At 38.1% G+C, this 26810-nt stretch overlaps 4 protein-coding genes and 2 pseudogenes across 5 annotated transcripts; 4 read left to right on the top strand and 2 right to left on the bottom strand.

Moving 5' to 3' along the window:
• Positions 1-628: 628 nt before the first annotated feature.
• On the top strand, positions 629-1296 carry LOC147569514 (dirigent protein 21 pseudogene; annotated as a pseudogene).
• Positions 1297-2920: 1624 nt separating this feature from the next.
• LOC147569513 (dirigent protein 23 pseudogene) lies at positions 2921-3632 on the top strand (annotated as a pseudogene).
• Positions 3633-3936: 304 nt separating this feature from the next.
• On the bottom strand, positions 3937-5438 carry LOC147569512 (thionin-like protein). Of its 2 annotated transcripts, none has more exons than XM_086655998.1 (2): positions 5341-5438; positions 3937-4496 (listed from the first exon to the last, which is right to left on the bottom strand). In XM_086655998.1, the coding sequence occupies exon 2, from the start codon at positions 4435-4437 to the stop codon at positions 4057-4059; it is 381 nt and encodes a 126-aa protein (XP_086512124.1). In that variant the 5' UTR covers positions 4438-4496; positions 5341-5438; the 3' UTR covers positions 3937-4056. The 2 variants fall into 2 exon arrangements, with proteins under 2 accessions (XP_086512124.1, XP_086512125.1); XM_086655999.1 differs by having other exon boundaries at positions 3937-4439; positions 5341-5424.
• Positions 5439-7572: 2134 nt separating this feature from the next.
• Positions 7573-11189, bottom strand: CPB (Subunits of heterodimeric actin filament capping protein Capz superfamily). Its single transcript, XM_086655996.1, has 8 exons — positions 10897-11189; positions 10147-10217; positions 9719-9832; positions 9513-9595; positions 9332-9405; positions 9054-9173; positions 8082-8177; positions 7573-7919 (listed from the first exon to the last, which is right to left on the bottom strand). Exons 1-8 carry the CDS (start codon positions 11023-11025, stop codon positions 7833-7835), a joined length of 774 nt encoding a protein of 257 aa, XP_086512122.1. The 5' UTR covers positions 11026-11189; the 3' UTR covers positions 7573-7832.
• A 507-nt stretch (positions 11190-11696) lies between these two features.
• On the top strand, positions 11697-14016 carry LOC147569510 (WD repeat protein). The gene is made up of 2 exons (XM_086655981.1): positions 11697-12169; positions 13530-14016. The coding sequence occupies exons 1-2, from the start codon at positions 11792-11794 to the stop codon at positions 13740-13742; spliced, it is 591 nt and encodes a 196-aa protein (XP_086512107.1). The 5' UTR covers positions 11697-11791; the 3' UTR covers positions 13743-14016.
• Positions 14017-22873: 8857 nt separating this feature from the next.
• Positions 22874-26517, top strand: MGP1 (MALE GAMETOPHYTE DEFECTIVE 1). The gene is made up of 7 exons (XM_086655980.1): positions 22874-23058; positions 23518-23611; positions 23986-24130; positions 24595-24705; positions 24969-25115; positions 25612-25734; positions 26251-26517. The coding sequence occupies exons 1-7, from the start codon at positions 23020-23022 to the stop codon at positions 26312-26314; spliced, it is 723 nt and encodes a 240-aa protein (XP_086512106.1). The 5' UTR covers positions 22874-23019; the 3' UTR covers positions 26315-26517.
• Positions 26518-26810: the final 293 nt, after the last annotated feature.

Below are 26810 nucleotides of genomic sequence, written 5' to 3'. Positions count from 1 at the left end.
GGTGTGGAAGTAGTTTAGTTGTGGTGGTGGAGCGGAAATAAACAAAGAGAATATTTTGGTAAAGTAAAATTCGTGTATATGTTGAAGCTAAGTTACTTAACTTTGAACTTAAACGCTAAAAATACGAACTTTAAAAGAAACTCAGTTTTAACTTAAGTGAAATCGAAATTTTTTACGTTACCAAACTAACTTTTTTTATTTCTACTTAAATAAGCAAAAAAGATAACTCACTTTAGTGTTGTCAAACGACACCTAAGTCTTATTCGCGGAGACTTTTATATAAGCGCCCCAACCGCTTGATATGTAAATCCCCCGTGTTTTCATATTATATTGGGAAGGTAGCATTTCCTTATTGGACTGAAATCATCAAATCGTTTCCAATCTAATTGATAATATACATTCTTGCTATTATTGTTACTAAACTATATATTTTAGATGGAAATGATAAGCTACTATTGTTATTATTTGTGTTAGAATTGGTGTTACTAGTATTGTTTATGTATTTGTTAATCTATAAGTACTCCCTTATTATCTCTCACTTACAATAAGCATAACAATATTTTCCCTGCAAAAGGTCTCCTAGATAGAGAGGAGAGAGAGAGAGAGAGAGAGAGAAAAAGAAAGAAAGATGGGTATCATTAGAGTTAAAGCCCAACTTGTGCTAGTGCAATTCTTAGTTGTTGTAATAGTACAAACACAAGCCTATTCCAATTGGGCAAGTGAAACATTACCTTATAAGAGTGTAGCTCAAGAGAAGATTACCAAACTACATTTTTACTTCCATGATAGGGCTAGTGGCGACAATCCGACGACTATTATGGTCGCTCAGGCACCCGGTGCAAACAACTCTCCAACTGTCTTCGGTTCACTCGCTGTGATGGATGACCCATTAACAGTAGGACCCGATCCGAATTCGAAACCTCTGGGTCAAGCCCAAGGTCTAAATGTCTTCTCAGGAATGAACGAAACGTCCTTGGTCATGGCAGCCAGCCTTGTCTTCACAAGTGATGATTGTAGGTTCAAAGGGAGTACTCTTACTGTTCTGTCCCGTAACCCGATTCTCAAACCTGTCCGTGAGTTTTCGATTGTAGGTGGAACTGGATATTTCAAATTAGCCCGTGGCTTTATATATGCTAAGACTTATTCGGTCAACGTTACTGCCAAAAATGCCATCGTTGAGTATTGGTGTACTGTTATTCACTATTAAGTTGACACCTCGTAATTATCTGGTTTTTTACTTGGATTGTTTGAATAAATCGCTCGTCAATATCTTAAATTATTTGTTTTGTCCTTCCTTCAGCTTGTTATTTAATAAGTAAACGGTACCTACTAACATACTAGAGCAAATGTTACTAATTAACGAGATTGATATTCCAAAACCTTTTTCGCATCATATAGTTAAAAAGCATCAGTAATATCAATATTGTGAGGAAAAAAACATTTTGGGTACTTCCAAAAACTTTATATCAACTTAGTAATGAACCCTATGGAACGTGGGCTGCATACTTATAAAAAAAAAACCTAGAAAACTTCTAGTACATTTTCTTTTTGAAACCTCTAGTACATGGCCTTTCAATCTTTTAAACTAATACACAATATTTTGTTAATACAAACTTAGGTGATATAATCAGACCACGATACTACCTCAAATTTAGTTGGCAGATCATATCTAGCGACGTGCTTCCTTGATTACCTAACCCATACTTTTGTATGCAATGTGAATTTATGTTTACGCTATATTTACCTCAACATTTGGTGCACTCAGATAGCAAACATATCAAGACTAATCAGTAAAGCAAGTGATGAATGACAATTAATTATTAATAATGTTGATTGTAATGGCCAAAAATAGTACGTTGGTCTAGTGCAAGCAAAATAGCATTGGGCATTCCTTATGTGTACATCCTCGCACAACATGAGAGGTGTGCCTTCAGTAGCTTTGCTGGCCTAACAAGGAAGCCCTTCACCTAGCAAGTCCAACACGCCTCGTAGGCCCAGAAAGCCTAGTGTGCTTGCTCAAGCCCACGCTTCTGTCATGTCAGACCTGGTCTACCATGTGATCCCACTCGCGTTCCAGCTAGTTGCACGCCCAGGTGGCTAGATCGTTAGAGATTGAGTTAGCCCAATCCTAGCATTTCATTACAAGTTGGAATCAACCGAGTCTTGCGCTACTTTAAAGTAGTAGTAGACCACTTTTATTGGCAACGGGCATACTAAGGTGGCAAGCATCGTTGGGTTGAGATGCCCTCTCGAGAGATCAACAACTACGAACGCACTGTAGTGCGGTCCTACCATTGCGGATCTAACAAACCTACGCTCCAAGAGTAGTTACTCTCCTCTAAACTCTATAAATAGAGGAAGCCTCACTCTTGCAAAGGATGAGACTCTCTCGCTCGAAATCACTCACACTTCCTCTCTACTTAACACTCCAGAAGTCATCTACTCTGATTACCTCCTATCTAGTTACTTCCACCAGAAAGCTCCAGCTAGTAGTTACCTACTCCGACAATACCTTATCTGAATAGCCTAAGGAGGAGGTTCCGGCTAGATTTGTCTACTCTATCTCACCAGATCTTGCTAGAGGTTCCCTGTTTTCCTTATAACTTTCAAACTACGATTTACTAATTTACATATTCATTTGATATGACTTTTATATCAGTATTAGTAGTGGAATAAGTGCTAATTCAAAGTCAAATCATACATTAATATTAAAATCCAATTAACACATCATACTTTATTATATAGATTAGCATCATTTTCAAGCCATTTTTCTTCCTTAAACCCAATAACTACTCCCTTTCTCCCTCACTCCAAGCACAGCTATATCTTTTCTGCAAAAGGATACTCTTAGAGAGAGATACCCTAGAGAGAGAGAGAGAGAGAGAGAGAGAGAGAGAGAGATACCTTAGAGAGAGATACCTTAGAGAGAGATGGATATCATCCAAGTTAAAGCTCAAACTGTGCTAGTGCAAATCCTGATTGTTGTTGTGACGGTACAAACACAAGCATATCAAGATTGGGCAGGTCAGACATTACCCTATAAAAGTGCAGGTCAAGAGAAGGTAACGAAACTACACTTTTACCTCCATGATTTTATTAGTGGCACCAATCCGACCGCTATTAGGGTTGCTGGAGCACCCAGCTCAGAAAAATCCCCAACTCCTTTCGGGTCAGTGTTTGTGATCGATGACCCATTAACAGCAGGACCGGACCCGAACTCGGAACTTTTGGGTTGGGCCCAAGGTCTATATGGGTCTTCAGGGCAGAAAGAACTTGCCTTGTTTATGGGAATCAGCCTTGTCTTCACAAGTGAATGCAGGTTCAAAGGAAGTACTCTTAGTGTTCTGACACATAACCCGATTACCCACCCGAATCGTGAGCTTTCAATCGTTGGAGGAACTGGGTATTTCAAGTTAGCCCGTGGGTTTATAACAGTTAAGACCTACTGGTTCAATGCTACTTCCGGAGATGCTATCATCGAGTATACCTGTACTATTATTCACTATTAATAAATATTTCGTGTAATACATGTGTTTATGCTATTTGGATTGTTTGAATAATTCGTTTACTCGTTTTGATTGTTTGGAGTTCATTTAGTTTCTATCGAATAAATTTTTCGCGAATGTTTTTACAATATCTAACCCTGTTATTGGCTATAAGGATAACGATAGTAGATCATTACCGTTCTGTTCTACAGCTAATTAAACATTAATTCCAGTTTAAACATTACAAAAGCGAGTTATTTCCACAGAAAATATGCACATCTGAATTTGAAGTTCCAAGTGTTTCGTTTCTAGGAATCAAAGAAGTAAATATAGATCTCACTCTTAGGGTTTTTAATTGGTCAGAAACTTGATCTAAAGAACAGATGTGACTTGTGAGAGAGAAATAACTCTACCACAACAAGCAAAGAATACCTAAAACAGAATTAGGAACTCATTTTAAACCAACCCAATGACATTTAGAGGAGATGAAGTATTACATAATTCAAAATTGGCCAGGACTAAACCAAAATGTTGATGTTTACAAGATACCGTTTAATTAATTTTAAAAGCATTAAGAACGATAAGAAGAACTGAGTTTAAGGCACTCACTTTGACATCTTCGAAGACAAATATCGTTCCAGTTAGGAACTTGATGTTGATTTACGCAAACAGTTCGAGCACAGGCATCAGAGCAAGCATCAAGTTCAGATACACCACAGACAGTAACACAAGTATCGGGAGTTGGGTCCTTTGAGAATGCACCTACTTTCTTCAACATTCTCTTCGATGTACATACTCTCTCACAGACGAAGATTTCATCCGAGCTTTTCTCTCTACCACGAGCACTTTGAACCCTCTGTTCTTCAGCTCGCCGTCTCTTCATTCTTAAAGCTTGACCTGCAACAATGGCTGGAATAGTAGCACCTAGCAGAGACCACCATACATCCACCATATCTGCTATCCAATGTCACAGCTTTTTCTATCAACAATTCTTCTTTCTTTCACCTTTTGCTAGAAGAAAAAAATGCAAATCTTATACAATGAATACTAGACTAAGTTAACAACAAATTGACCACTGATGGGCAATTTTGACTTCATAAACCACGGATTCTGCAAATAGAGAAGGAACATTTCTTGGGTGTGGGAATACTTGGACAATAGCAACCAATTAAGTTCAATACTGTTTTAGAAATCTATATAGTAAGGATTTTCTTTTAAGAAGGTAATGGCATTTGTTGAACTATCGACGTTATTCAACTTTCCATCTCAAGTTTCACCATTAAACCTGCATCAAAACGTTCCTACACTAATGGGAAGGTTGTCTTTTGTTATATAGTAGAAAACGATATCAATACCTTTTTTATATTTTTCTATTTTGTTTGGCTTTAGATCAAAGGTACCCATGTCAATCCAACATGATAAGATAAATTATGTTCTATCGAAATAAACATGAATCAGAAGAATACAAGTCTTCAACTTGGAAATGCATTTCGAAGTTCGTCAGAACAATTTCAGTACTACTACATTATACAAGCTTCTGATAAACTATAATGATAAAGAAGTGAAACTTAGAAAAGAAACCCAATATTTATCGCTCTAAGTTACCCAATATATCAATCACGTCTCAAATGAAACTATGGCTAAGAATGAGAAACAGTTTGGGTTTCAATCGTCTAGAAGATGAGAAAACAAGAACATTAAATCTCAAGAATATAAAGATTATCCATTTCGCAAAACAAAATTACTTCGACTTTAGCCAAATTAGAAACCCTAACCAACTTTCCCAACCTCAGTAAGATGAAGAGAGATAAAGTTTTACAAAGAGAGAGAGAGAGAATAATGAAAGTTCTAATACCTGGAAGGATTTCGAGACAGAAGAAGAAGAAGAAAGAAAAGAGTCCAAATTGGAAGCTCGAAGGTTTGTTTCTGCTATTCCCCTCTCCTCATCAAGTTCAGTTCCAGAGTATGAGGGTAAATAATTGGGTTTAGGGAAATTTTATAAGGCCTCCCCAATTTTGTTAAAAGGCCTCCCCATGAACCATTTTACTTGCTAAATTATCACTGAGGGGAGGCCTTTTAACAAAAATGAGGGGGCCCTATAAAATCTCCCTTGGGTTTATTTAGGGGGAGATTCTAAAGGCGGGCGACATTATTGCTGTAGGCGCCTCACTTACGACTGAGTACCTCGAGAATGATTCAGTGATTTCGGTTTTATTATGTATCGCTGTATACAGTACTATTGGGCTGGTTTGTGTTGTGAGGTCGATCTAGCGCCAGTAGGTTATGACCTGTTTTACGCATAACACAATCTTTCCCTTGATTTTGGTGAAGTTATATTAACCCTGCTTGACGCCTAGTGTGGCCGCCGCTTTGTCAAGTCTAGTTGATATTGTTGGTGGCCCATACCTTTTCGTATGTTCATATACATTGTAATATGTCATGTACAGATATTTAGGTTGCCTCCGTCACATGGGCCTAAATGTTATTGTCTTGAACAAGCATACATGCTAGAAAAGGATGATGTTATCCTTCCAATAAATTTTTCTTCAAAATAGTGGGCAACCGAAGAATCATTGAATTTCTTAGCCTTGTAGCTTTTATTATTTGCATATACTTATTGCAATAGTAGCTTATAGTCAATATAATTTCAATTTTCTTATGGTTTGTCTTTTTAGCTATTGTATTGTTTGACATATTACTTTTGCAGGCTAATTCGGACGGAGAGTGTGCACAAATGTCAAACGCACTAACGAGAAATGAAGGCCGTCACACTAAAGACTTTCTACCATTCCTCTAAATGTTTGTAGCATTATGTCAAAAGACGAGGTATGCTACGATCGACATATGGGTGATTTTCGGAAAATTCGTTACGTTCTCGCTTTTACTGTCAATAACTAGGTCTGATTTTATCTTGAAGTGGTTTTTCCTTCTGATATCATCACATCATAGATATATTTTGGCATTGCTGAAATTTAAAAAGCAGAATGTTACGCCTCGAGTAAAACGATCAATATTGTATGGGTTATATCTCCGGGTTTCACGGTCGTTATCCTCAAGTAAAACGTTCAATATTGTATGGGTTATATCTCCGGGTTTCACGGTAGCGGATAACGACGATGGTGGTGGATGGGGACGATTTCCAGAGAGAGATCAGACATTGATGTCTACCTTAACATCTCAAGGATCTTTTAAATGCATATACAAATTAAAGTTAACATTGTAAGAAAAGATACTAATTCTAACCGAGTTCTAACCAAAAAAAAATACAAAAAAGGGGTTTATTTCAATGTTTCCTTAAAGATAGAGATTAGACTGGAATTCGGTCATAAATTAGGAGCCATCTGAAAAATAACACCAAAATAAAAGACTAAGAAACTTAGTACAATATAAAGAAACTTTCCTAATTAATATACTTGCAACTTAATGAACTTTTAAGTAAACTCAATTTCCTGCCGATCTTAAAAGAAGTCTTAATAACCCATAATAATTTCAATAAAAAAGTAAAACAGAAAGTAACATAAAACTACTTTCCTTGTCTTGGGAGAAAAGAGCCACAACTAAAACTCAGAAACAAATAAGGAGATGTTAGAATTAGAACTTCAATACCTATTTTTTTAAGTAGACAGACACACCATGACAATGAATCAAAGAGAAATTAAACGTAAGAGTAATTGGATTTACGTACCAGTTGGTAGAAGAGGAGGATATTTAAGGACGAAGAAGAAGCTAAAAGAAACCAACAACAACAATAAAACGAGCCAACGAAACTGGTCGCCGTTCATGGATGGAATTCAAGTTCAAATACCACCATTGATGATGATGAGTTATTATCCTGGAGCAAAATCATATGTAGAAACAAGAATGGAGAGAGAACCCATTTTAGAAGAAATTGATACTTACATAACTGAAGTTTTGCATGGTCCTGTACGAACACGCCGGTTACCTGTTTTCGAAGATCTTTGTCCCTGAAATTTACTTCATCTCATCAAGAAATTATGTTTATTTAGTACCTCATATATGATATATATATATATATATATATAGAGAGAGAGAGAGAGAGAGAGAGAGAGAGAGAGAGAAAGAATTCTTTTGGTATGATCAAGCATATTGATGTCATAAACAAAATCAATGTTCATTATCCTGTTTAAAGATTATCAAATCAGAAAAGTTAAGAACCCAAACTACACAAAGGTGCTGATATATCATCCTCTAATCTACTACAATAACAAAGAAAACAACACTAGGTATCTTAAAACAAACTTATGTTCGTTAGTTAGATTTATCAAGTCGAACAACACACAAACCATATTATGTTTCAGAAAAAAAAACACTTTTAACGCGCTATTGCTATTTATTCTCCGGTATTCTCAGTTGCACGACCTCTGACGGTGGTCGTAAAGTACAAACCATCTCCCTTGTCTTTCCAAAGTATACCTGTAAATTTCAGTGGCTCGTTAAATAAATATCTAACAGTTGCTTTTACAAAAATAAAAAAACGAGACTGGCCACACACACATATTTATGTGTGCGGTGTGTGTGTGTGTCTGAGCGGGTGTGTGTTGTGTGTGTGTCTAGAGATGTCAGAATGGAATTTACCTGGTCCAACGAGTTCCTGAGCTTACTCTCCATTTCTTCTATCATTTTTCCCATGTTACAAAGGTGACCATCTTCAACAGAGATGTCCATATTCATCTGCAGAAGTAATTATGTTTAAATAAGTTAGTTATCTGGTTAACAAAACCATTAACACGAAAGTGATCAATCAATCACTGCCGCTTTATTAGAGATCTCTTCTAGTTGTTCCAGATGCCGGACAGAAGCGACGGGCACCGTCATTTTCATCAAGATACTTTTATTTTGAGCCAACCTACTGAACGGTGAGCAGCCCTTTCCACAAAAACTCTTTTCGCATATAGCCTCAAAAAATTCGGGAGGAGAAAAATAAATGGGGGGAGTACAAATTTAAGATAGACACAGATGTTACTAAATTCATGAACTATTAAATAAATTAGAACTTCTTAAAGCGAGACTGCCCTTGTAGTGGCCACCTAGAAAAGGGAGTCATTGAGGATAATTAGATAGAAGTGGTTTTATGGAGTACGGACGCCTGCTTTCCAAGCTTAGACATCAAAATCAACATCAATGAATTTGGATGCAAAAATAAACAGTCACACTGAGGACGAACTCATCTTTCACAACTCAGCTATAATAAATTAACAGTTTTCAATTAAAGCTTGAATATTTATACTTCAGGTTTTGTGCTATCTTATTATGGAAGTAACTTGTATTTGCAAACTATAATAAACAAATAGAGGGAAGACTAAGCCTAAGCAAAACCCGACTCATAGGATAAGAAATAATGATTGCTTTAAAATCCCAAACTGATCAGGAAGTGCACAATCTATGTCACTAGGGACACATAGTGCCTTATATTGTGAAGTCATGTAAATCGCAAAAAACTTATGTCTAAAATATAATCTAGGTTATCAAAAGAATCATGTACCAAGTTCATTTATTGCATAATTCAAGTGCTTAAAACACACAAAACTAGTGGAGAAAAAGCATTACCTGTCTTCTAATTGATCCTGACAAGTTGAAATTGCCCGACGACTCGTGATTTGTTGTTAATGATAGCATGACTGTACTGGTCAGGCAATAATGAGCTATTCCTTCATCCTCCAGCCCAACCTAATAAGAAAAATTAAAATCAGTAAGATTTCTGTGCAACAACCATAAATAAGAGATTACATAAATGACAAAAAAAGAGCATAATCAAATTCTGATGCCAAATAACATCTCTATAACTTCAATTTCTACTACTTCAGCAATCGCGCACATGTACTGACCTCGATTACATGAATAGCATCCCATCCACCTTCTTGCAAATAACCCCTTCGGCCTTGCCCTGTCTTTGACCCATCTGCATCCTCAACAAACTGTTTGTCGTTATTTCTGAAACAAAAGTTGGTGGCAGAAAAGGATGTCTTAATCTCGAGCAAGAGGTTGGAGGGTACCAGAAGACCCTACCTTTCTTTATCAAAAAGCAGGCAACGAAACCTCCATTATCATCCTCCCAGATGTATACTGATGAAACACCTCCTTCATAATACCTATAAATGATTTGTGCAAAAAGAATGTTACTTGTCCAGAATAACAGAAGTTGTTTTTAAGCTCTTCATGCTGGCATGAGATGCTCGGCAGAAGAGATAAATAATGCAAGTAAAGGGCCTTACTGGTCACGGTAAATTGCGAACACATCATTTGCTTCAATCTCCATTTGTCTTAGAGCTGCAGATGGCTGCTGCCCATCCTCCAGTGGTGGATGATATTTATTTGACCAAGGAGACCTACACCAATAAAAACATACGAGATTTAAGAAACGAAACAATTATTGAAGAACAGAAAAAGTAGGGTTGTCTTAGTCGAGTGAAAAACAAAATTAACAAATGCATGCGCCTATCTCTATCAGCCCCAGCTGTTTTTGGAATTTTGGTCATTCATCCTCCGTAGCTCTAACCAGTTAAATGCCTTCACTGTCAAGTGTTAAAGCTCAATGGCTCAATATAGAAACAGTACGTGGTTCGAGGATGAATAAAACGCAATTACGCTATAAACCACAACTTTTCATGAATAACATAAGAGCACTTGGAGGGTATTTCACCTGTAGGAGTCAGCATCTCTGTTGTATTCACACAAAATGAACTCTTTCCCAGACTCCAGATCGCACAATACCTGCTCTCTTGATCCATAAAAGATTTAATTGTCGAAATAACACTAGAGTTGTAGAGAACAAGTTTCAATCACAAAACTAAATTTCCAGAATCATCAAAGGACCCGAATAAGTTTTTCAAAATCTAATCACAACAATTATACTTCAAATATCACAAGGCAAAATGGGATGACGAGGGATCAGCATATTGGATGAAGTAGGTGTTTCCGAACATAAACCGGAAGAATCTGAAAACTACGAAAAGAGAAACAAGCTTTCGAGCTTGATGTTTCCAGAAATAAAAAGGGAACTGGAATAGTATATGACAGTTGCAAATGGCAATGCGCAAAATTTCCACCACCCCCATTAACATATTCAGTAGCAAATGACAGAGACAATTTGATGGAGGAAACGATTAAACCTACAGGCTACGGCTAGCAATTAGAATGAACAGGTAATTTCTTGTTGAACATAACAAAAGTTCAAAACCCTAAAACGCTAAAACTGCATTGAAGAATAGAAATGGGAATTGAGGTAAAATTAATATTAACCATAACCAAGGCAACATATAACCCTAATAATTGGGAATTGGGGATTCATACTTAAATGAAAAGAAACAAGAAAAATATCTCGATCAAGTAATAAAAAAATTGACAAAAAAAAAACAAAAATTAAGAAAAATATCTCGAGAAAGAAACAAACCTGGAGAGGTTGATCGACTTGAGAGAGGAGATCGGAGGAGTGGTCAGGCAATAGAGAGAGAAGAGCAGATAAAGCCGTTTCTGAATGCTTTGGATGGATCCTTCGCATTAACCCCATCGCTGCTTCCATTTCTCTATCTCACTCAGTCGGAGTTGCGCTGGTCAATTCCGCCGGAGAAGACGACGGTGAGGCGTGAAGAAGCAGCTAGATTCCAACTACACAGGCACAGGATGATAAGAAAGAGAAAGTTTAGAGAGAGAAAGAACGACGGGAACGTTGATGGATCCGATTTTTGATCGCGGGAAAAGGGCTTATTATATATCCACTGAGTTCTGTAAGCAATTTAACTAACCTGCTTCGGGACTCTCTCTACCGTCAGATGCGCCCTATTATCCATATTAAAGGATCAGATATAGGGGTGGGATTTTGACCCGAAAACCCGCAACCCGCCCACGACCGTCCGACTCTGAAGGGACAGTTATCGGTCCGTACTCGCCCGACCAAAAATTTCTTTATTTGTTCATTAGTGACCGGACCGATCAAATACCCGGTTTGTCCGACTATCAAAATGGTTACCGGCGGACACTTTGTTGGAGAAAAATCTGAAACGTCCACACGTTTTGTCTGAGTTCCGAGTGGACACTTAGGACTTGGGCCTTCCATCAGGACCGGTTGAGTTTTTTTTTTTTTTTCGTTGAACCAGGACCGGTTGAGTTAGTGTTCGTTTCACGTCCGTCCGCAGCCATTCCCACCCCTAATCAGCCGCAACTATTTAGCGGGCCAAAAAGGTCGGTGTCGGCGGGTCGAGTTGACTATTTGGTAGGTGTTGGGTTTGCGGGCACTTAACGAATAGAAGAAGCATTTCGTTCTGAACCTGAACTGAAAGAATAAAAAAATGGAGAAAGAAAGAGACGAAATCGAGGAGAAGATCACCGAAGAAGAACAACAACAAACTCCTCTTCTTAACCCTAATTCTAACAATAAATCTGGTGTAGAAGAAACTAGAACTGTGAAGGTAAAAGTTCCAGAGGTGGAAATCCATCTATTTCGAAAAGGAAAAGGTCCAATTCAGATTTTCAAATCCAGTTTAGGAGGTTATGAGCAAGATCAGTTAGAAATTCATGATATCCTTGAAAAATATGGGTTCAAATCTATCTTTGCTTTCAATCCTGGGTCTGGAAGAGGTGTTCCAATTCGTTTTAACCCTAAAAATGGTAGATCTATACTTCCTTATAAAGATGGATCTGTGATTTACATTGATGGAGAGCCAAAGGTTAGTACTTTCTCTTTTGATTAGTTAATTTCAACTATTTTTAGATGAGGGTTAAGATTCAATTTGTGTTTAATTTTTGCGAATGATAAGTTTGATTATTAGGTTTAAACGTTAGAACGATTGTAACACTAGTGTTGTTCAACTTCCGATATACATAACATTAGATCAAATCATAATTTTGTTAGTTCAAATAGAATTTAGGGGTGGAGTAGGATTCAGATTAGTAATTCTTTATAGATGAACAAAAGGAACTCAATTAATGAAATACTCTGTTAATAGAAGGATATTAAATTAAGAATAAAACCTGAGCAGTTACAAATGAACATAGAAGGATAGTGGAATCCCATCAAAAGTCTATAAACTCAGATTTATTCGCCATTATCGCTTTGGAGACGGTGTTCCCATGCCCAAATCAAGTCACCTTCCCGATATTTATCCATTTTTCGACTTTTCCCCGGAGTTAAGAGCAAGGAGGAAGGAGTAAGAAGGCAATTCTGCAGCTACTTTGTCAGATCACCAAGTAATTCAGTTGAAAGTACACTTCTTCACAGTGATTGTGAATACTATTTCTTGCTCCATGATCGAAACTGAAGGTATTGGAACCCGGGTTTAGAGTTTTACTTGATGGTTCTATGAGGTGTAGAAACCGACGCGAGGACTATCCTCGCAGGTAGACCAGCAAGAGCACAAAAAGGATTGTCTTATCGCGACTCTTCAAGTGGAAGATTAGCATCAAAACAAAATATTCTGGGGGTTGAAAACTTGAAACTAATGAATTGTGAAATTCGGTAGAGTGATAAACCTATGCTATTGTAGGTAGTTAGAGGGCATGTTCACAATCTCGTATTGGCCTATTACTCCATATATTTGATCATGAACTCTCATTACTCGATGCTTGCAGGATGACAATTTATCTGCTCATAATGGGTGCTTTCTCCGCCACTTAGTGGTGCTTTCTTTATATATATACTGGTCTTCCCTGTAGTTGTAATTGGGCAATAATCCTACTTAAAAAAACTATTTAAAATATGGGAAATGAATGCTTTCGAATATGTTCAGCAATAAACTAGTTAGGCTTAAGAAAGAAAAAGCTTAAGGTACATACCACAACTCTAGTTTGCTAAGCTTTAGAATACCTAATTCTAGGCGCATCCTTTTTTACTTGAAGTTCACCGAAGCAGGTCTTAGTTTTAATGGTAGATCTGATGTTAACTTGTTATGAACAAGGTGATTATAAATGATGATCTTTCTCTTACTAAAAGTTTTCTGATGTTTCTTCTCATCATTTTTAAGCTCAATCTTTTCATCTTTTATTAATCTACTTATAATACTTTCTGATGTATGATCTATATGGTTGCAGGACTCGATGGTAAAGCCTATAACAAAGATCTTATTTGGTGTAGCAGTAATAACTTTCCTAGTAACATTAGTTATGCAAGAACGTCCGGATTGGATCATGAAATTGAACGTCTTTGGTAGCAGTTTTCCTCCGTGGATTATTGCTTGTGTCGTTATAGTTTTTACTCGTCTCAGGAAAAGAACAAAGGATGTTTTGAAGAAGTATGGTTGGTGAGTTAGTTGTTTCTCTGCATATAACATAACCACTTATGATTCTTGGTTACCAGCTGTGTCCAATTTCAATTCAATTGCTGTAATGAGTTGAATTTTTCCTGTAATTGATTTTTTTTAAATGTTTAGTGGAGCTGAAACTATATCGAACTTATGGAAGAGTTGCAGAGAGGAATGAGATAGAAACATATGCTTTTGTAATTGGAATAATCCAAATGTTACTTCATTTTTAATTCTGTAACTTGTTTTAATTAGTGAGTAGAACCATTTTATTTCAATCTGTCTGAATCCTAAAAGTACAACTTTATGAACAATTTTTTGTCGATTGGAACCCTACAAGCGTGAGGACACAATTACCGGCAGTTATCGATATTGTTCCAGCTTCTGCCACCTAGGTTCAGCTGGTTCTGAGATCAACAAGTACATGGTTTTGTTACTGGTGAAACCCCTTTTTTTTTGAGAAGGCCATCAAAATGATTCGTCAGTGCAATGCCAATAAATGGTCTAACATTTGTAACATGGATTTCTACCCAACTTAGTCTAATTGAAGATCTGGTGCTTGACAAACAACATTTTTTCTATTGTTAGGGCAAGTCAAATGTGGGGCTTGAAGGATTTATCCGTTCGGTCTGAAGGAGATGTCCTTCCGAAGGAGTGTCCTTCGACCAAGGTGGCAATGCGATCAATTTGTCAGTTAGGATAACGATGACCACACGTAAAGATCATCCAGTCCGGTCCAATTAGGGGTCGTAATGCTTTGCTAGAAGCCAACTACGATCGTCGGATCAAGGAGTTGATTCGCGGCTAACATAGACCGGATCCTACAACGGGTTACACATAAGAGTGGTAACTTGATCGGAGAGATTTGACTAGACGGGAACTGGCTAAAGTTGGATGGGATTCAACTGGAAAGGCCGAAAGGGTCCGAATGGAGATTCGGGACAAGATAGAAGGAAGGCTCTTTGGGCCGGCCATGAGATGGCCGACCAGAGTAAGTGGGCCGGCCACATAAGGCCCATGGTGGGCTGCCCTGGCCGGCCACACTTAAGGGGATTATCAAATACCCCAAAAAGGGTATTTTGGTAATTATCTTTTCTGTGACCCAGAAAATAGAAAACCTAATCTGAATGAGATTCTAATTAGGGTTTGTCTATATATTGGGTCAGTTGAGAACAGAAAAGGTGTGGATTTTTCTCTAAGGAAAAATATACAGCTCTCTCTCTCTCTGAATATACAGCTATTGGAGAGAGAGGAATATAGAGAAAAAGTTCCCATTCTATCAATCTAGTCAAGAAGAAGAGTTCTTCTCAACCTTCTAGTAAGTCCTAGCAGTCTGAAAGGAAGGGAGATCAAGTCTATTCACTCGGTGTCTCAAGTAGAGGAGCTACAGTTGGAGCTCTCGATCTTTGCATGCGATTGGAATGGTTCGAGGGAAAAACGCGTTAAGGTATTTATCCCTCTCTAGTTCATTGATTAGTTTATGCATGACGATCATGGGCAATCTAGTGTTAAACATGAGATGTTTGAGATTCCGCTTACAACACTAGTTAGTGTATATGATACACAAAACCCTACAGTGGCATCACGAGCCGGTTGCATGAAACTATCTCTGACTAGTCGAATTAGATTCGAGCTTGATTGATTAGATGATTTTATGTTTAAATAGGGATTTAGACATGAAATTGATTAGTTTAAATTAGATTTAGACTTAATCGAATAGAAAATTGAAAGAGTTTCAATGGGAAGACTTTAAAATTTGGTGTTTTTGAAAAGAGTTTTCAAAATAAAATTTTAAAGTGGATGGTTTTTTGAAAAGAGTTTTCAAATTGCTGAGTTTTGGATGAAGATTCATCAAAACAGCAGCAAAAAGTTGGAATTTTTTGAAAATTGGAAGAAAACAAGGTGCTGTCCAGGAGACCGGACTGACCAGGACGCGTCCCAGGACGCGTCTGGCCAGTCGCGGACGCTCAGGACGCGTCCCAGTCCTTCCCGGACTGGGAATCCGAGAGCGTCTCGGATTAGGACGCGTCCGAGTTTCTCGGACAGGAAGACGCGTCCGAGAGCGTCTCGGACTGGGAGTTCGAGAGCGTCTCGGACAGGGATCCCGAAGGATCCGCGTCTGGCACCTGAGGTCGCGTCTTCCAGACGCGACCACAGAGAGAAGTCCGGACGCGTCTCAGATTGAGAATCCGGACGCGACCAGGACTGGACCTTCCGGAACGCGTCTGGGACGCGTCTGGTGAGACCAGAAGCTGTCTCGGACTGGGAGTCCGAGAAGCACAGACTTGGGCAGAGCGTCTAGGACGCGTCTGCGGGGTCAGGAAGCGTCTGGCCTAGGGCCAGGACGCGACCACCCGAGGGACTTGGCACGGTCTGGAACGTGCCAATCCGGGTCCGACCTTGGTTCGGACCTTCACTGAGACTTGACTGGGTCTAGTCAAAGGGTCCCTTGACCAAGTTTGACTTAAGTCTTTGGAGTTAGACTCGGGTCTTTTGGGCCTTGACTTAAGTGGGAGGTTCTCAATTTTCTTCTTCCGACTTTGACCATATTTTTTCCGAAAGTGACCCGGGCCCACCAAAGCCCGAATCGGAGTTTTTCCAAAACGATTTCAAAATCTTTTAGGATAAAACCAGAACGAGCCATTAGTCAGAATTATGAGATAATTAGACTTAAGGCACGTTAGACATAGAGATGTCGGTAGTATCTCCCGGAAAGCTATCTAGAACATAGCAAACCCTAGATTCGACCTAAGTAAGCGAATCTCATACATACTTGGGTGTTTTATGAATATCATATTATTGTGTATGTATGGATGTGAATGCGGGTTCTAGTATGGCCATAGAATCGTTCTATCTTGTTTTTAAGCACGGATGGGTGCCCGATGTAATTAATTTAATTTCAAGTTTTATACGATCTGCGAATCGTTGAGTCTTGTAATTAGAGTTTAAGGGTACAATTGAGTCCATTGAAGAGCCAAAGGATGAGATCGTGGTTCGAGTGGGAGAATTCAATGGATGTTCGAGGATGGAGATCCAGGCGAACGGAGGCTAAACAAGCAAAGAACCTAAGAAGATTAGATCTTTTAGGTTAGGGGCCATACTAGGATCATATCTGCTTGATTTATTTTCTCGCGCGCATTTACTTATTTACGTTTTGTGTGGTGTATGATTATGTTAGAGTTCACAGTAATGCATGCAAACAAAAACGTAAGAGTCCCCAAAAAGAATTTTGAGTAATGCCTACCCAGATTAAGACACCTGTTGCGCCCTTGTTCATCGATGGTGGGTCATGCCAAAGCAGGGTGCCATCTTTTACCTCGGGACAATACGGGTAGACCTATGAAGAGGTCTACATGTCTAAATGGTTATTCTCAACGAGTCAGCAAAAGAGTTTTGGATTTCGAGGCAAAAGGATGAATTGAACACATAAGTGTTATTCATCAACCAAGAGTCATATGAGATATGATCAGTAAGGAGTTACTCACCCAGGAAGGTGAAGTTAAGGGCAGTGCCAAAGTACGCTTAACTTCACAGGAATGGGATCTTGGAATCGTATTATTCAAAGGGGGACGGTTTTCATTGAATAATATGGCAAAAAGTGTTTTTGCAATGATAATAAGTTTTAGGATTTTGTTTTATTTTCTTTTAAAAAGTAGAGAATATATGACTATTAGAAAAGAGTTTTCCAACCTTCGTTCATTCCTTCAGAAGGAATTAAACGAAAATTATTTTCATGATTGGAAAGGAATCCGAGAAGCGTTCTCGAATTCGAAATAAAGAAAACGTCCGAGAATATATCATTCCTAATGTTCATTGTTTCTTCAGACGACTGAGGATATGATTATCCAAAGTCTTTTGTGAGCATCCATAAAATTCTTCTCTCATGTAGAGATTAATGATATGGATGCATACACAACCATTCGACAACTAAAGGAAGAGTTCCACTAAAAGTCGTGAATGGAGAGGATGGTGCCTCTAAGAAAGTCGTCTTGAAAAGAACATTGAGGAAAAGTGAATCTAAGAAACGTTCTTAAGATTCAGTTACCGAAAGAATATAAGAAGAGTTCTTATGATTCAAAAGGTTAAAAGGGTCGATGTAAAAGTTTGGCTAGGCCATTCAAGGAAACTACCCTGAGTACCTGGAAGAGAAAAGAAAAGGAATTATGAATTCCGATTCTTGTATCTTTGTTGACTAAGTTAATCTAGCAAGTTTTGTAGATTTCCTTCGTGGAAATAACATACTTGACTAAAAGAAGTGAGGATCCAAGAGGGAGCAGAAGCAAGAGTTGCTAAGGATGCTGAAAGGGATCAAAGTCTTCTTTTAGACACTAATCTAGGTAGAACTTAATAAGAGTTATTATGTTCTTCTAGAAACATCAGATGTTTTAAAATAGTGTTAAATTAACGAAAGGTTCTTAGAGAACCAAGAGCATTAACAATGATACGATAGGCTATAATCAAAGGATTCGGAGAGGTAAACTCATGTTTTGTCATTGGTCAAATTGACATAAAACACATGAAGAAGATCCAATGGTATGGATTTCTAAGTCTAATGATTTTGAATCATACGACACATGTGAATTTTGTTCAACGTGGCCATTTGACAAAGTCACCTTTTAGAAAGGGAGAAAGGACTAGTAAACTAATAGTTTTTGTACATACAGATGTATGTAAAACTATTGGTACACTAACTAGAGTCAACCTGAATCCACTTGACGAAAATATAAGTCATTCGATTGGATCGAGATGATGAATATTTGAATCAGAAATTTGATGACCATCAAAAGAAGTTGAGAAATAGTTTCTCACCTTGCTCCACAAACACATCATATGGATGATGAGTCTAGTGGGAGTAATCGAACATGTGAGACATGAGTCGATTAATGATGAAAAGCCAATCTTCTGAACACTTTCTGGGATATATTCTCAAAACGGTCGTTCATCCTAGCTAACCATATTCCGTCAAAAGCTGAAAAGACACCATAAGAGTATGGGTTTGGAAGGGTTCCAAAAGTGGTCTTTTCTGAAGGTCTATAGATATGAAACGTAAATGGTTTCCGAGAACCAAGTTTGCATATCAAGAAAGAATATTTATTTATGGGATAAATAAATATTGGGGATTCTTCCACAAGCAATCAGAGAACAAGGTGGTTGTTGCTCGTGGTGGTGTCTTCCTTGAAATAAGAGTTATTTCAAGAAGACAAGTGGGAGAAATATTAGATATCGAAGAAATTCGATCTGAGCAACAAACTGACACCGTTGTACCGATGTCAGAAGTCGCGATTCCTAACTATTCTGAGCCGATAGAAAAGGAAAGAGAGGAAGAGATGGTAGATCTCGGAGATCCTCCCGCGCAGAGCGAATGTGATTCGCAGGAGAACTCTCAAGGAGTTGAGAGCGTCTCAAAGTTGTTCAAACCCCTTATAGACCTTGAAAGCTCATACATCTGTCTCAGAGGATGGGGATCCGGCTGAAGAAGAAAATGAGCTAACTGTGACGGAATCGCTCCGAAACATGGCTTGAAGCCATATGATCAGAATGGTATCCATGTCTGAAATCAAGTTTGGAACTTGGTCTATTTTGCTTAAAGGAAGGGTTCCTGTTAAGATCAAATAGGTTTTTCAAAGTGAAAAACGGACAAGGAGGGAACATTGGTGTTTCCCAGAGCATGACCATAATGATCTATTACTAGCAAAGGAATGTGTACATGACTCATTCAGGAGGAAGATTAACTCTTCTAAAGCTAGTGAGAATGCAAGCTTCAAAATCCATAAAGGGATTAAAGCGAGCAAGTGGGAGTTGAAATCTTCGATTCAGCAAAGAATACAAGAGTTGTTTTCTTTGGAATGAAGAGAAATCTTGAATTTAAGAAGTTCAAGAAGGTTAGTGGGAGTGACCCAGTTTTCTTTGGTCCGGTATGTAGACGACATACTAGAGATTGAGAACAACATTCTGATGTTAAAAACAGTTTAGAACTGACTCAATAAAAGGACCACATAAAGGTGAAATGCTTTTGGGCACCAAAGATCTATGGAGATAGATCGAGAAGGTGATAAGACTTGTTCAAGAAAAGGTCTTGAAAAGTCCAATGTGAAACACTCAAACGGAGTATTTCTACCCAAGTCTCATGGCACACAGCTTAGCAAGATTTAGAATCTGAAGGATTCTGATGAGCAAGCACGCATGAGAAAGATGGTTATGCAAAAGGCATAAGATCGGTCATGTGGGACATGATTAGCATTCGCCTCGACGTCACAAAATACTTGGAGTATTTATGGTCGTCACCAATCAAATCCAGATAAGCTGATCTGGATCACACAATGTACTTGAGAAGAACTTGTGTGATCTCGGTATGAAAATAAAAGGTTGAAAAGTCATATGTTGCAAACTTCCAGAATAAGATGACAATCTTGACTTGGAAGAACAGTAAGCTGGAAGGGTTCCAGGCAGAGTCTGTTGCAAACTTTACAAATAAAAGAAAGTAGTTAAAACTTGGGAAGTTTTAATTCGGTATGGCGATACTGAAGATTATCATCGGATGATAACAAGCAAAATCCATATAGATTTGATCTATTAACTAAACTGTCACCTTGACTAAGTATGGTGGTAATACTAAGGTCATGGGCATTAAGCTTTCCTGAAAAGCTTAGACTAGTAAACTTGGGGGTGTAAGGAGTTACACGGGAAGGCTCAAGATTTACAAACTCTTATTATCAGAAATAAGTTAATTATTTCGTCGTTAAATCATGGTTTAGTGTTTAATGACAGTCCAAAAATAATGAGGAATTCCAGGTAGGTTTATCAGATACGTGATCTGGTAAATGGAACCCTACTAAATGAACATGGAATAGATTCATTATTGAGTCCCTAATCCAGGTCATTGCATGGACAACAATGACTTAAGAAGACTAGCATGGGAATTGACTGATAGCGCAGTTCCATGGGCTATAGGAATATAGTATTTAAGTCAATTACATGGGTGTAGATTGGGGAATCTACACTGGATAACCCAAAGATGAGAGTTTTTTCAAGGAGTTGAAAAAGGCGTCACAAACTCTCATAGGCAAGATTGGAGAGATTCCGTAAACATGAGTGCTCCACTCATCTTATGAAAGGAATGTCGAATTTTGGTACTGTCAAACGCCGCGCCGTAAAAGAAGGTTATATAGGCAGCATACTGGGGGAGACATGATAGACATGAAGTTAAGTGGGAGTACAAGACTGGATAATGTCCTCCTATTAAGTTAGGAATAAGTATCTCCGGGCCACTTGAGGAGAAGCAACTGGAAAATGTGTGGCCACACTCAAATGGATTAAGAGTTAATCATTTGAATTGACAGTTGTTCTCTGGATCAAGAAAGTCTGAACGGTGTGACGTATCAGATGAGATACTAAGCGACATGGGAATCGAGCATTGCACTTGTTCTAAGTACAAGTGGGAGACTGAAGGATTTATCCGTTCGGTCTGAAGGAGATGTCCTTCCGAAGGAGTGTCCTTCGACCAAGGTGGCAATGCGATCAATTTGTCAGTTAGGATAACGATGACCACACGTAAAGATCATCCAGTCCGGTCCAATTAGGGGTCGTAATGCTTTGCTAGAAGCCAACTACGATCGTCGGATCAAGGAGTTGATTCGCGGCTAACATAGACCGGATCCTACAACGGGTTACACATAAGAGTGGTAACTTGATCGGAGAGATTTGACTAGACGGGAACTGGCTAAAGTTGGATGGGATTCAACTGGAAAGGCCGAAAGGGTCCGAATGGAGATTCGGGACAAGATAGAAGGAAGGTTCTTTGGGCCGGCCATGAGATGGCCGACCAGAGTAAGTGGGCCGGCCACATAAGGCCCATGGTGGGCTGCCCTGGCCGGCCACACTTAAGGGGATTATCAAATACCCCAAAAAGGGTATTTTGGTAATTATCTTTTCTGTGACCCAGAAAATAGAAAACCTAATCTGAATGAGATTCTAATTAGGGTTTGTCTATATATTGGGTCAGTTGAGAACAGAAAAGGAGTGGATTTTTCTCTAAGGAAAAATATACAGCTCTCTCTCTCTCTGAATATACAGCTATTGGAGAGAGAGGAATATAGAGAAAAAGTTCCCATTCTATCAATCTAGTCAAGAAGAAGAGTTCTTCTCAACCTTCTAATAAGTCCTAGCAGTCTGAAAGGAAGGGAGATCAAGTCTATTCACTCGGTGTCTCAAGTAGAGGAGCTACAGTTGGAGCTCTCGATCTTTGCATGCGATTGGAATGGTTCGAGGGAAAAACGCGTTAAGGTATTTATCCCTCTCTAGTTCATTGATTAGTTTATGCATGACGATCCTGGGCAATCTAGTGTTAAACATGAGATGTTTGAGATTCCGCTTATAACACTAGTTAGTGTATATGATACACAAAACCCTACAGGGCTCGGGCTCCCAATTTTAGGAGCCCCTAAATTTTAGGAGTCTGGGGCTTTTCTCTATTCCAACGTGGGGATTCCAACCGGGGCTCCCAAATCAAAATAATATACGTGTGCGAAATTTTGATTTTAAATTTCGACTATGAATTAAAATGTGATATTATTCGAGAGAGATAATTTTAAAAAGATAAACACAAAAAAACAAAAAAATACTTAAAAAAGAAGTATTTAAAATAATAACAAGATTAAAAAAAAATCGTTTAAAAAAAATTTTTAAATGAAAAAAAATAAATAAAATATGGTCGCTGGAACTCCCAACGACCATATTTGGGGGGGGGGGGGGAGCCCCCAGCCCGGGCTCCCAAATTTGAATTGGGAACCCCATCCCCCACCACATTAGAGTCGCCCTTAAATTGAACTTGTCCATTGTTTCTCTTTTCTTTTGTATTCTCACCATCTTCATCATCCAAGATTACCATTTTGATCAAAGTTTCTATAAAATGTTGTTATTTTTATTTTCGTTATTTATTGAAGAACAAACACAATATGGAGAGAGAAACATATAAGGTAATCTAATAAAAACGATTATCGTATAAGGTCTCTCAAACTATTTTAGGGGTATTTTGGGCATACTTGAAGAAACATAACGGCCCGTTACCGATTCTGGTTAGTCCAAGGAAGTAAACGCAATAATCAATCAATTGGGGAGTAAACTCAATTGCCGATTGGGCTAAGGGGTAATGTAAAAAAATATTCTCCCTGGTAATTCTCCTTCCTAATCCTAGGGCACAATTCGCAGACAAATAGATCCCAGAAAAGAAAACCTCAATCGGAATTGTGAAACTCATTGGTGGTACATTTGCAATCAGGACCATGGCGTTCACTTCTCGTTTACTATCTAAATCCAAACAGGTCTTTTTCTCATCTCTAAATCGATTTTGATTCTTCTATTCAATCTTACTTGGGGAAGTACATTACCTGGTTAAATGATGATATTGTTTTATTAGATCCTTCGTAAGAATCCAAAATTTGAGCTTTCATTATCTTTTAAATTGATTAGTTGAGCTTCGAAAATGGGTTTGATCACTACTTCATATCTGTTGAATCCTATGTTTATCTGGATTCCGAGACTCTCTTAAACTTTTCTTCAACTTTTATGAACTAATATATGAGAATCTTCGTGAATTTGCTAGATATTTAACCAGTTGATTGGATTTTGGACAATGGGTATATCATAATATTAGCTAATTTTTACAGACTTGATAGTCTTGATGCTATTCGAAAATCTGTACTATACCCTTTTTCGATTATATTGAGTTGTAGTTTTTGTATTCTATTCAAAGGCTCATCTGTGACCCATTTGTTTTTCAGTTGTATGCTGGTCAGATCATCTCACAACAAGAACGTAATGTTCGAGTTCGTTTCTTTGCTAAAGAAGCTGCACCCGCAGTTCTGAAGGGAGATGGTGAGTGGATTTATTCTTCATTCAGTTTGCTTCGATATTTAACATAGTAGGAATCTGCTGAGAGTTCAGTCATGTACCTTTCAATTTTGACCTTCAAATTGAAGATAGTATAGAAGCATATATTTTGCATCAAATTCTAATCCTTAGTCGAATGCTTCGGTTCTTCAACCTTTCATTTGTTAATAACGTGTTACCGCTTGAATGTTATCATAGTTGTGGCATGCGAAAGTTAAACTTTGGCATTAGCTACAACGATTTTGTAAGTTATGATAAAAAAAGGCTGGTAAATTACATTTGTCAATGTATACTATACGTGTTGTTATATATTGCCTCTTTGACATATAACGCTGATCGCTGTCAATTGCACATTGAAGAAATGCTGAAGAACATCTTTTTGGAGGTTAAGAACAAATTCGAAACTGCCATGGGTGTACTTCGCAAGGAGAAGATCACTTTAGATCCAGAGGATCCAGCTGCAGTATCACAGTATGCGAAAGTCATGAAGACTGTAAGAGAAAAGTAAGTATTTCCACTATCCGGTGTTCCTTTAAGACTTTTATCAAGTCTTTAATCATTCACTCGATTACATCTTTCTTGGAGTCTAAAGTCTAAATACAGATCTCTCCATCCCGTTATAGAAAAAACAGATTGGTTCACAACTCTTTAAGATTAATTGTTCAATGTTGGAAAAATTGCTTATATCATCTCATACTCCGCATGATATAACACAAACAACTGATGGGAAATTTACGTAGTGCGGTATTTGCTGAGACCTGAGAGGATGTATGAAGTGGCTAAAGAAATTACAAGCCTTTTCTCCTCTTGGGTGCATTGGGTTCTGCGAGAGCTTAGCACGTAACAGGACAGACCAAATATGTCTCATTTCATCAACCACATTCTCTAGTAGCCTTGGATGAAATATTATGGAAATGTAAATTGTGAGTGGAGTTTGTTATCATTTCATTACGTACAACAACTTGCAGGGCAGACCTATTCTCAGAATCACAAAGGATCAAGTACACAATTCAAACCAAAACTCAAGATATTCCAGATGCACGATCCTATCTGTTGACATTAAAGGAGATCCGGATCAAGTATGTATCGCCTTCTTTGTTTGCTTTCTTCTGGATTATTTTACTTTACAATTTCCTATCCTCTATTGTAGATTTGGTGTTTCCAATGGCGTGACTGCACATACAATTTTATAGGACATGTTTAAGCTGAAAGCTTGAACGTTTTGCTTTCATGAGTGATGTCTACTAACCCTAAGAATATGCAAGCAAATGGAAAAGAACAATATAGCTTAAGAAAAAAGTTCTTGTCTCTGGATATACTCACCTTACTTTTTCTTTTGTAGGAGAGGGCTCACGGATGAGCTTGGTGCTGAGGCTATGATGATGGATGCTTTGGAGAAAGTTGAGAAAGAGCTTAAAAAACCACTCATGAGGAATGATAAGAAGGGAATGGCTCTTCTTCTAGCAGAGTTTGACAAAGTTAACAAGAAGTAAGTAATGCCCCAAAATAATATCTAACCTGTTCATTTGACCTTTCCAGTTTTCTTGCCAATCTAACATGGACACGAGGATGGGTACTCCTCTCCGATTTTTTTGTTCTCTTCTCAGATAGACAGCTAGCTACCTTACCTTCTTTCATACTGAACACTGGGGTTTCCAAGTACATCTAGGTCTTGATCTGACTTTTAACCCAGCACCAAGATCTGTATTTGGTCTTCGTGATCTGTATCAGACCATTATACGGTGTTGATTCATTATACAGTTATTGTCCCTAGTTTCCTAAGCACCAAATAAAGCCGATGTTCTATGTAAGCCAGGGGCTTAAACTTTGGACGGCCTTTTTGTGACCTTAGATAACTGTTCTTAATCGATACCTGCTGCTCTCAACTTTTAGTTTACTGTGAAGATAAATTTATTTTATACTACGTATAAAGTATGAACTGAAATGTGGATAGCTAACTGTATACTGTTGGGATTTAAAATTAGGCTTGGCATTCAAAAACAAGATCTCCCGAAGTATGAAGAACAGTTGGAGCTTAAAATTGCAAAGGCCCAATTGGAAGAGCTGAAGAAAGATGCTCTTGAAGCAATGGAAACTCAGAAGAAACGGTATGTCATTGGCACTTTTACATCTCTCGTTTCTTCAGTTCTTTATTGAAATATATGGAATTTTCACGTAATTGCGGAGTCGTATTGCAAGAGATTCACCTTCTTTATTTGAACCCTAACTAGGGTTTTCTACTAGGGTTTTGTACTAGAGATTCAACTAGTATAGATAGTGTCATGGTTTCCTAGGTCAATGTCATTGTGGATATTGACAAATTTGTTTTATGCATACGCATCAGCTTTCCTTTGTGAACAATGTTCAAGCCTACTTTTGCAGTTATCTCTCTCATTCTTTCTTTTAAACTGATAAGTGTGTGCATCTTTGCTGACGATAAGCCCTTGATAAGTTGAGGAGAGAAATAACAATTATACCATGTTTGTGTTGTTCACTTATGATTGAAAGTATGGTTTACTCGAAAAAAAAGCCCTTGATGAGTGGAAAGTGAAGCTATATTGTGGTAATTTAGACCTTTACGAAGTCTAATTGACGGTATCGGGTATCTTTTATTTCCGTTTCAGGGAGGAGTTCAAGGACGAGGCGATGGTGGATGTGAAGTCATTAGACATCAGGAACTTCATATGAGATAATTGTAGGTGGTCTTTTCGATTTTTTGCTTACCTTCTTTCTTGGTGAAAAGAATCCTAAGTTCAGTACCTCAGTATAATCATCACCCATTTGTGGAGATTTTTTTTTTCCTTGGCCAATGTTTAAAATAAATACCAATCAACAAAACAATGACAAATAAATAGATACAACTGCAGAAGTGCAACCAAGTTCGTTTTTTTTTCGATGGTGCTCCTTTCTTTCTTTTGGTTTTTCTTCTCTCTTGCCTGTTCAAATTGAGTGGTTGTTTTTTAGTTAGTGATAAAGCTTGTTGTCGATGGGTGCCACCACCTTCATCTCTCTCTCTCTCCCTTAATCTTCTCTTCCTCCTATTTTCCCTTTCTTTCTCTAAAGCATATTCCTTCAACTCAGATCTGAGTTGAAGAAGATGATGAAGGGGAAATCCCTTCATCTCTTCCATTAATGGAGAACGAAGGGGGTTCCCCTTTGTCATTGCTGCAGTAGGGGAGCAGAT

This window comes from Eschscholzia californica, unplaced genomic scaffold, assembly GCF_041429995.1.
Source record: "Eschscholzia californica isolate CP2 unplaced genomic scaffold, dmEscCali1.0.p SCAF_1, whole genome shotgun sequence".
Lineage (NCBI taxonomy): Eukaryota > Viridiplantae > Streptophyta > Magnoliopsida > Ranunculales > Papaveraceae > Eschscholzia > Eschscholzia californica.
This window is presented reverse-complemented; position numbering and strand designations above follow the sequence as displayed.

Excerpts from the sequence above, each read along its gene's own strand:
- LOC147569512 (XM_086655998.1), bottom strand. The coding sequence starts at position 4,437 with ATGGTGGATGTATGGTGGTCTCTGCTAGGTGCTACTATTCCAGCCATT.
- CPB (XM_086655996.1), bottom strand. The coding sequence starts at position 11,025 with ATGGAAGCAGCGATGGGGTTAATGCGAAGGATCCATCCAAAGCATTCA. Across the intron at positions 9,833-10,146 it reads AGAGATGCTGACTCCTACAG|GTCTCCTTGGTCAAATAAAT; the intron begins GTGAAATACCCT and ends TTATTGGTGTAG. Across the intron at positions 9,406-9,512 it reads CTGCTTTTTGATAAAGAAAG|ATGGGTCAAAGACAGGGCAA; the intron begins GTAGGGTCTTCT and ends TTGAGGATGCAG.
- LOC147569510 (XM_086655981.1), top strand. The coding sequence starts at position 11,792 with ATGGAGAAAGAAAGAGACGAAATCGAGGAGAAGATCACCGAAGAAGAA. Across the intron at positions 12,170-13,529 it reads ACATTGATGGAGAGCCAAAG|GACTCGATGGTAAAGCCTAT; the intron begins GTTAGTACTTTC and ends ATATGGTTGCAG.
- MGP1 (XM_086655980.1), top strand. The coding sequence starts at position 23,020 with ATGGCGTTCACTTCTCGTTTACTATCTAAATCCAAACAG. Across the intron at positions 23,612-23,985 it reads CGCAGTTCTGAAGGGAGATG|AAATGCTGAAGAACATCTTT; the intron begins GTGAGTGGATTT and ends TGCACATTGAAG. Across the intron at positions 25,735-26,250 it reads ATGGAAACTCAGAAGAAACG|GGAGGAGTTCAAGGACGAGG; the intron begins GTATGTCATTGG and ends TTTCCGTTTCAG.